The following is a 10,270-nucleotide window of genomic DNA, read 5'->3' as shown; positions in this document are numbered from 1 at the left end:
TTAAAGCACAAAAAACGACAAGAAATTAAAATTAACTAAAGGAATCCCAACTATAATTATCTACACACGGTTTTATTAACAAGAATAATAAAAACAAATATATACAGTGTAAACTTATTCTTTTATCTCATTTTAGGTATTGGTTTCATCAAATACTTAAAAAAAACTAACTTAATAACCCCTCATTATTTTTCTTTTAACAAACTATTTATCTTCTAAATTAACATCTTCTCAAGTTGATTCCCTAACTTTGAACAATTTAATTCTTCAAGTAATGTAGTTACTCAACAAGTTCATCAGAAAATTTGAATAATAATAATAATAATAATGATAATAATATTTAACTTATAGTGATATAAACTGAATAGCTTATGTGTGTGTAAAGTCAAAGATGATTTCATATTCTAAAAATCTCCACTTAACTTTAAACAAAATAAGCAAATTGAAAGAATTTTGAATGTCGAAATCAATATAAAAATAACTCTCAGTCAAATATATATTTTATCACTATCATTTTTTTCTCTACAACATATCATATATTTATTTGTATATAAACTTTAATCATTTTTTTTAACGAATGGAGACGTAGAATGCAAAATGTGTCTGTGGATCATAATTTAAATAGAATTTATACATTTAAAATAAATAATAGAATTATATTTGAAACGATATATGCATATTAAGACTATGCAACCTTATTAACGAAAATACTATCAAATAATTATCCTATTATAATAGATGTTGTTACTTCATAAAAGTTTGAGTCTAAAGACTTCAAATAAATAGGCAAATTTAATTTGTCTTATAGTTACCACCAAGCTTAGTAGGTAGAGCAATATACTTTTTTTAAACACACTTTTTGTAGTTATCTAAATTTCACTAAAATCATAAAATTTGCGAGTTCCATTTTTTAACTTATAAAATTTTAATTAATTATAAAATAGGCACGAGAAAATGTATCTCTGCACTAACCTATTAAGCTTATTTATAATAAAATTAACCTATCAGGGTATAGATGCTACCATTATTATCCTGGTGCTATTAAACTTTTAGTTAATAAAATAAATATACTAATAACATTTTAAATTAAAACCAACGAATTTATGCATCCAAAATTTTAACGTGCATATATATATATATATATATATATATATATATATATGCATGCAATTTTAGAGGAAAAGGAAAATATTTAATTTTGTCAAGACATACATATTTCATAGTCGTATAATAAAAGCACGATACCGAATCACCGTTAGACGTAACTATCTGACATTAAATGCTGCACAATATCTTCTTGTTGTTTATTTTTCCCATATGAAATTGTCGTTGTTATCTCACTCATTGTGTTTGTGTGGCCAAACACCTCCGAGCTCTTTCATGAAGCTTGAACTCAACCACGACCATAGAACTTCACGATATGGGCATTGGTACGAGAATATGTAGCAGCTTCTGTGGGTTAAAACACACATGGGAATTTGTGTTGCAATCTTTTACTAATTTCGAATCAGTTGCAACTTGTTTATTATTACTATTGGAATTTATTTCAACCATAAGTTTATAGTTGCTTTTGTTTTCACATCAATTTAGGAACATACTCAATATTGGGGACTTCCTATTTTCGCATGTAGGGCAGATAATGTGTCAATACAAGATGATATGTTGACCGAAAATATGAAGAAAATTACATTAGAAAATAGAATATATAAAAGGAAAACGTTTCTTCAACAATGTCATTTTGACAATAATTTGACAACGAAAACCTAAAATAGAAAGAGAACTTCAAAGCAAAACGAAAACCTAAAATGGAGAAAAATAGAAAGAGTACCGAAAAGGAAGATGATGTTTTCGGAATAACAAAAGGTCCCCCTTTTCAAATCAGTTTTTTTTAAAAAAAAATTAAAATAAGCCAATACAACACTGACATGTAACGTTCTCAAAAGATTGTTAAAAAAAAGATAATGATACTTAGACAACATTTTTTAAACAATATTTGAACATCGTTTACATGTCATTCTGTAATTGGTTTATGGTAATGTTTATAATTATTATTTTTGATTGTAAAATAATTTTGGACCAATTACATAATGACACGTAGATAATGATCAAATGTTGTAAAAAAAAATATTGTTATCCTAAAAAAAATTGTTAACATATGGGGATTTTATATAAAAATATAAAATGGTTGCTTGCGAAATTGAAAGTGTGGAAGCACAACATTTCTGCAACCTGCTGCCACCTTTTAACCTGCCACCTTTTTACAGCATGCCCGAAATGTAATGAAAATTTTATTTAAAACTCTTCACTGAATCTACAAGTCTTTTGGTGGGTTTAATAATTGTTTGAAGACAAGTTCTAACGAAGAACACGAAATGTCGTTACTGGTCAAAGTAAAATTGTAAACAAGGGAGTTTTATTCTAATGCACTTCTATGATTAGCCATTCATTTACACAATGTTTTGGTCTTTTTGTTAAAGATATGATAATCATGTAACTCATTGCTTTAGGACTCTCTGGTTTTTTAAGCACTTGTTCCATTCTCACTTTTGTCTATATTTATGTAAATAGAAATGACCTCATTCAATAACCTTAATAACATTTTTTTAATAAGTATATAGAGACAAGAAATCACATCTAACATGTCTGAAGCCGAGACAAAACTTGTAACAGTACTTTTTTTATAAAATAAAAAGAGATTGATCATGGTAAATTATATTAGCCACGTTTTCTCTCTTTTTTTCTCACATCACAAGCCATTTTTGCTGACTACTGACCAGAAAGAAACACGCAGCGTGCTTTAAAATGCATGTCCAAAATCCAAATGCAACATTATTTATCAAGAAAGGCATTGCGAAAATGGAACAAAGTTAAAGTAAATATTGTTAGAAAAAGACTTTAAATTTAATTCAACTCTAAAAAAAATTAAAAGATAAATTTAAGTTTAATTCATCTTTACAAAATTAATTTATATTTTATTTATATATTATAAATTAATTTTATATCTAATCCACGTTAAACTTAAGATAATAATTCTTTCCACGTAAACGTAAAAGCAAAATGAAGAGAGAGAATATTGGTAGCAGATTGACTAATGAAAAGGAGAAGTTACTGTGTTGAAAAACAAAAATCTGACGGATAACTAACTTCCACATAAACAAATCGGTGGATGCCATGTGTTGGAAAAAAAATAGAAGGAACCAACTTTAGTGAATAATTTCTTTTTCGGTGACAAAGAAATCAACTTTAATACTGATATAATTGTTGGTTCTTTTCCTTCCACAGACATATTCCATTTCATGGACCCAACAGCCAAGATTCATCAACAACGATAAACCATAAATCAGCTTTAGTCCTAGCTAACTTACTTTTTTTAAGGGGGGGTTAGTGAGGTGACTATGATTGAAATTTAATTAATTATGTAAAAAGTTTCCTAGAATTGTGTTGAGAAAAGGAATTAATTTAGAAATGTTTTTGTACTGTATATACCGGTGGGTGATAGGATTATCTCGTGATTAATTCAGTCGAACGGTCGAGGACGAATTATGAGAATTCTTAATCATATTCATGTAATGTTTAAAGTAAGAAGTGATTGAAGTTATTCGACTAGGAATTGGATCGTAATTAATATTTCACTAATCTCATGCGTATGATGGTTCATATTTACTGTGTATTTATTACTGATATAGAATTACCGTACAAGTTGCTTACTGACTTAAGTATTAGAGAACTTTTAACAAGTGCACCTCCTCTAGACGAAAGTGCGAAGAAGGAGATCAAATAGCGAGACTAGACAACATTGAAAAACAAATTGTGAAGGTATTTTGAGTAATTCATTCTTGCATTCTTGCAACCGAAACAATTTTTGTACAGTAGTAGCATATCGTCTGATTTGAAATATGATGGAGAGTGGGGAATGAATTAATGCATGATGATGGCTATATACATGACAGGGTGTGACTTCAAAGCTGAAGTTATTGGGTACAACATGAGTAAGTGAGTGAGTGTAGGAAGCACGATGATCAGTCCCTTACGAAGATAAAAACAAAAAATGGCCATGACAATATAGCTGCACTATGAGTGAAGGAATGAAAACCCCATTGCAAATTGCAAATTGCAAATTGCAAATTGCAAAAGCTAGCACTGAAGGAAGGAACTATAAAACACACACATGCCGAATCACATTGCTGCAGAAACAACTAAGGGCACATTGTTGTGAATGTTCCAACTTGGTTGCTTGACATGATAAAAAGTTTCATTTTGTAGATGAAAATTTCTCAAAGTTGGACCCTCCAAAGAGAGCAAGCACAGCACTTTGACATGTGGAGAGCCCCCTCCACAATAATTGAAGCCAAGGAATAAAAGCATATATATATATATATATATGGTGAATTTGTCAGGCCTCTGTGGTCTATAGTTGTGTCAACTTATGTTTTCTCCACAATCTACCAATAGAAACCCCCCTAATTCCCTTGACTTTGTATGCCCCTTTTTCTCTTTGGTTTCACCAATCCAACAGCATTTAAGATCACTATATAAATATCATTGCTTGCTACCTTCCTTCAACCTAATTCTCGTTAAAAATCTTGTGCCTCACTTCCAAGTTTCAACTTGGAAGTTGACTTCCCACCTTACCTGAAGATATATAGATATTCTGGCCACGATTTGACAGTTATATATATTGCCATGTACGTGTATCTTACTCATCGTTTCAACTTATGGCGGGCAGAAGTTGCTCTCGCCCAATTGTTTGCTTCTCATTGGACACTCACTTCTCACCATTTTAACATGTGCTACCATCTTCATCAACACGTCTTTTACTCCAAGCAATTTCTCAATTTCCAAACAACATTTTTACCTATCCATCAACTCACACAAACCTGTACGAAGCATAAATAAACAAACAATTTTTGTTTCATCGTATACATTGGAAATTATCTCATGTATAATATAATAAAAATTTTGAAAAAGTAATTAACTGTAGCGTATTAATAATAATAATATACTATTTCCCTTTAACTGAGACTGAATCAAGCGAAAAGGCAGCTAGTCAATGAATTCAGAGAAGACCTTTTTATTTTTATTTCCTCTCTTTCTTGCAAATCATTAGAAGGACAAGGATTTGAAGGAAAGTAGATGGACAATTATAAAAATAGGTAGCGAAACAAAACAAGAAGAATATGATTAATTATTTCTGATATTTACAACAGAAGTTTACAGTAAACCGTAACACATGACAGTATATCACATCCTATAGTACTGTGATATGTTATCTATATACTTACATGCACTTGGAGCGAAAGAAAAGCAGAGACCAGCTGAGCTTCACTGCTAACTACACCCAAAAGCTACACGCTGGTCCCCAAAACCTCTCACTCAAAGGTTAACCCCAAATTATAAAAGAAAAAAAAATGAAGAAGAAATAAAAATAAAAATCTGAAACAGAAAACTGATGGAGGAGGAGGAGGAGGAGGAGGAGATTCCGGGGGCGTATCTGCAAGCATCCCTCAGTTAAATCTCTCCTCGGTTTAACCATTCACTGCTTCAAGCTTGTTTCCTCAAATCCTTAGAATGAATGAAAGTGCCATGAAAACCATAGGGAACGCGAGAGGGGAGTTTGATGGAAGCTTCGAGCTTTAAATTTTGGGCATTCACAATCTGCAGCTCGGATTTCCACTCTTTCTCGTCGTGAACGAATGCCAGAATATACCCATCATCTTCTTCTTGGCCGTTGGGAAGAAACAGAGGCTCCCCGCCGAACTTTTCTTCTCCATACATGTACTTCTTCACTTCCCCACTCAGCAAATCAACTTTCGCAAAGCCCGAGACTTTGGGCCAGGGCTCGGCCAGAGCCAGATACGCGAACTGAGTCTTCCTTCCGAGCTTGTTTCTGTTCACCATGCCCGCTTCAAGGTTCACTTGTTCGGCGTCGGAGATAATGGGGCGCCGAGTGGACTGCCCGGTCCTTAAGTTCAGCCTTATCTCAGACAGCACACTCTTCAAACTCTCGTCGCATTCGTTGAAAATGGAGTCCGCAGGGGTCATGCAGGACCCAATCACCACAACCTCCTCGGTTTCAGGCTCCTCCCACGCGTTCCAGAGGTGGAAGCAGAAACAATCCGGCGCGTCGATCCACCGCATCGCATTCGCGTCCTTCGCATTCTTGTGCAAAATCCCAAACCGTGAAGTTTTGTTCTTGTCGTAGACCACTGGGGAGCCTCCGGTGATCATCTCCGTTAGTTTGAAGACAACCTGCTGGTCGGGGACGACGACGAAATTCTCCGTTATGGCGAAATCGTGCATCATGGTGGGCTCCTTCAGGGGTATTTCGACGTCGGGGGACTTGACGCCGTTGGGGGAGAAACGGAAGTACTTGAGGTAAGGCTTCTGAATGACGTCGTAGCTGAGCGCGTGGAGGTCGCCGTCAACGGGGTCGAGTTTGGGGTGGGCGATCATTGTGGAGTTGAGCTGCCCGTTGAAGTCGTAACGGCCAACGGTGGTTAAGTCGCCGTTAGGGGTGATTCTCACGTGGTAGGGTAAATCGTCTTCGGACATGGCCAAGAGGTGGTTATTGAAGTAGACGAGACCAGCGTTCGCCACGCCCATGCCGTGGGACCCATCAACGAGTCCGAAGAGGCCGCGCGCATAGAAGAGGAGGAGGCGCGCGATGCCGGAGTGGCCGTGGAGCTCCCCGATGGCCTTAGGAAACACCGGGCGGCCTAAAGATTTCTCTTGCGTGAGACGCTGCGTCTCGGTGAAGCGACAAGCGTAGCTGGCGGAGCCGTTCGTGAACTTCACGGCGTGGACCATGCCGTCGCCATCGAAGAAGTGGTGCCCGGCGACAGGCTCGTAGAGCGGATTGGCGCCGTTGCGCACGTACACGCCGTCAATGCATTTGGGGATTTTTCCGACAACGGGAAGTCCTTGATCCACGGCATGCTCCGGCACCGGCGCGAAGTTCCCGGCGATTTGGACCCTGGGGTCCGCCGTTTTCGGGAGCGGGTGTTTCCGCTCGTGCGAGACCAGCGCCGTTTCGACCAGGTCCAAGGCTGTGGCGGCGGCTTTCTGGAGAAAGTTCCATTTTTGAGGTAATGGTTGATTGGTGGAAGAGAGAGGGTTGGTTTCCCTGGACGGGGTGGTGGTGGTGGTGGTGGAGGTAGTTTTGATTGGGGTTGGTACTGTGGTGGTGGGTGTGGATGTGGATGTTGGATGGTACTGTTTGGGGAAGTGGATGGTTTGAAGGGAAGATGTGATGATGTTGGAAGAGGATGTTTTCTTGTTTCGAGGAAGTAATAAGGTTGTGGGAGAAGAAGTGGAAGGTAGGTCTTTGAAGGGAGATGGTAGTGTGGTGTTAAAGCAAGTGTTTGAAGCTGGTAAAGGCATGGTTATTGAACAAGTTTGTTTTGATTGAGGTTGTGAATATGTCCTTTAATAAGAAGAAGATGGGTGTGTCTGTAAGGGAGTGTGAGTTTGGGAGTAGTGGGGAGTGAGATATGGGTATATATATAGTAAGCAGAGGGAGGAGAGGATGGAGGTTTAAGTGAGACATGTAGGAGAAGACCACGTGTAGGATTAAGAAAATGGAGGAGGGGACTCTTAAAAGGTAGGATTGCCAATAAGTGAATGGGACAAGGTGGGTCATAGGGGCCTCATTCATTGCCACGCACCCCCTCTTCTTTCCCTTTCTCTCTATGTTTATTTTAATATTAATCATAATTTTAATATGGGGAAACTTCCTTAAATTCAGAGCAATCACACATCACATTTCCTCACAACAAAAAAAAAAAAATAAAAGCCCATTAGTGTGGAGAAGTATTGTAATGGGCTTTTTAGTGTGGATTGGGTGAGTGGGTGGGGAACCCATTTGTTGTTTTGCACACGTCGAACCCCGCGTTCCTCCCTCTATCACAATACACGTGGCCATTTCTCTTGCTCTCTTTCTCTCTTTTCTTTCCCTTCCCCACGTCACATCCCATTGCCCCACACGCTTCCCTCCCTTCTACTCTCTCTCTCTCTCTCTCTCACGTTTTTTCATTAACAATTCCATCTCTACTTTTCCTCAAACCTAGTAATTATAATATAATGCCATTTTTTATATCACCTCCTCTCCTTACTATTTTAGATACTCTTTTACTAAATATATTACTCTAAATACCACGCTAACTATATCACCTTCAATTCATCTTATTCAATCTTTTTTCATAAATTATATTATTTATAAACGCCACCTATGTTAGAAGTGAAAACTCACTTCTAATATCGTATCAGAGTCATGGTTAAAATCTATTCTAACGAGTTTTAAGTGGGTATTTCTCTTTCTATTCCACCCGTTGTCAGGGCAGTATTGGACCACCCAATTTCTACTATCACGCATGAAATGTCTATACCGTGAAGGGGGTGTGTTGGAAGTCTCACATCGACTAGAGATAAGGCCAAATTATAATATATAAGTGAGGTGCAAACCTCATCTTAAAAGCCGGTTTTGTAGGGTTGAGTTAGGCCTAAAACACACTTCTAACAACCTATCTATTTATGCATCTACATATAGTTTTGGAAATCATATAGTATAATTTTTTTTAATTGTACATAAAAGTTATCCAAACATGGTGATAAACCAAACAAGAGAGAAGTGTCAATCTAAGATGAAAAAACAAAAATCATGACCATCGTTCATTCTCCTTAACTTTTTCAAAGACGTGGAGACAATTGAGCAAACAATATTCCTGTGGTTTGGCGGGACTAATGTTGACAAAATTTGACTCTACTTTTTGATTGAAGGGAGTGGACTGTTTCAATGGCTTATTAGCTCAGTGGTTAGACTTGGTTTTAGAAGTCACAAAGACGCATAAACGAAATGATGCTTGATATGTTTTTATAAATACACACATATAAATTTTCACCTAAAATCTTTGGTAGTAAAAAGAATAAACAAAATGATGTAATGCATGATGCAACTAAACAATATTAGAAGAGATATTTTTTGTTTCTTTATGTGTAATGGCCAATGGGTAAAAACATCATAATCACAACACACACAAGCTCTGCTAGCATCTACCGGAGTGGACCAGGTTGTCATGGAAGTCCGTTTTGTGTTTTCATCATAACTCCATTTGCAAACAAACTAAGCTAATTTCTAAATATCATAGTATCTCAATCAAACATAGAAACATCGATGAACATAAAGGAAAAATCTTGAAGTTAAGATTATACTAAATTTTCTTTCATGAAGAATGGTTGTTGTTAAGAAGTAAATTTTAAGCTTGACTCAATCCTACAAAATCAATTTGTAACGTAAAATTTGGACCCACTTATATATTATAAATTGGATTTATCTCTAATAAATATCAAACTTTTAACAATTGTATTCTTAATTCTTTTCGTTTTTATTAGATAATTGATATAATAAGGTAATGTATTTGTAGATGCTCTCAGCACAGTACGATAGATAATGATTGGATAAGTGTAATAAAGTTTTTTAAAATAGCTTAAATATTATATTAAAAAGTGAATTTAAATATAATTCTTCATTATAAAACGAACTTATAAAATAAAATACAAATTAGTCATATTATTAATAGGTTTCTCAACCATTTAGAAAAATAAATTGTTTTATTTTAATATTATAAAAGATCATTTTATTTCCATGAACTTAGTAGTCAAGAAAAATAAAACACTTTAATAATTTATTCAACATGTCTTTAGATTTTAGAAACTTCACAAATCATGGCTATAAAAGTTTATTCAATGTGTCTTATATTTTAAAGTATCAAAACTACACCTAAAATAATCTTACTTTAGTATGCAATACATATCGACAACATAGATTAACTAAACTTGATATAGGTTAATCAAAATTTTCGGATTTGAGTTTAAAATACATACTTGCGTTAAATTGTCTTATGGTCTAAAAAAATAAATTAGTATTTAGCAATTAAACATATTATAATGCGATTTCGATCATCTTACGGTAAAATTTGTTTTCATTATTTGTGACTTTCAACGTGATCCACGTTAATTTTTTGTTATAATTGATTTTAGAATTGAGAAGGAAATATTTTTATTATTATTAGGACATTCTAAAACCCATAATATAAATACTCAAAATATTGGTTCATGTATTACAGTTCAAAAATAATATTTTAATTTAAAACTAACTTATTTTAACCTATATATAAGAATGCAATATTCACTAATATAGCTTCTTTTTTTCATAAAAACGTAAGTTAGAATGTTTTTTACAGATTTATTTATATCAAGCATAGTAACCTCGCTA

General features: G+C 34.9%; 1 protein-coding gene across 1 annotated transcript; it reads right to left on the bottom strand.

Annotated features, from left to right (window-relative positions):
- Nucleotides 1-5,150: 5,150 nt before the first annotated feature.
- On the bottom strand, nucleotides 5,151-7,488 carry LOC106759781 (9-cis-epoxycarotenoid dioxygenase NCED1, chloroplastic). Its single transcript, XM_014643119.2, has one exon. It carries the CDS (start codon nucleotides 7,378-7,380, stop codon nucleotides 5,542-5,544), a length of 1,839 nt encoding a protein of 612 aa, XP_014498605.1. The 5' UTR covers nucleotides 7,381-7,488; the 3' UTR covers nucleotides 5,151-5,541.
- Between the last annotated feature and the right edge of the window lie 2,782 nt (nucleotides 7,489-10,270).

This window comes from Vigna radiata, chromosome 5 (assembly GCF_000741045.1).
Source record: "Vigna radiata var. radiata cultivar VC1973A chromosome 5, Vradiata_ver6, whole genome shotgun sequence".
In the NCBI taxonomy this organism is placed as follows: domain Eukaryota; kingdom Viridiplantae; phylum Streptophyta; class Magnoliopsida; order Fabales; family Fabaceae; genus Vigna; species Vigna radiata.
This window is presented reverse-complemented; position numbering and strand designations above follow the sequence as displayed.

Coding starts and splice junctions, on each gene's coding strand:
- LOC106759781 (XM_014643119.2), bottom strand. CDS start 7,380: ATGCCTTTACCAGCTTCAAACACTTGCTTTAACACCACACTACCATCT.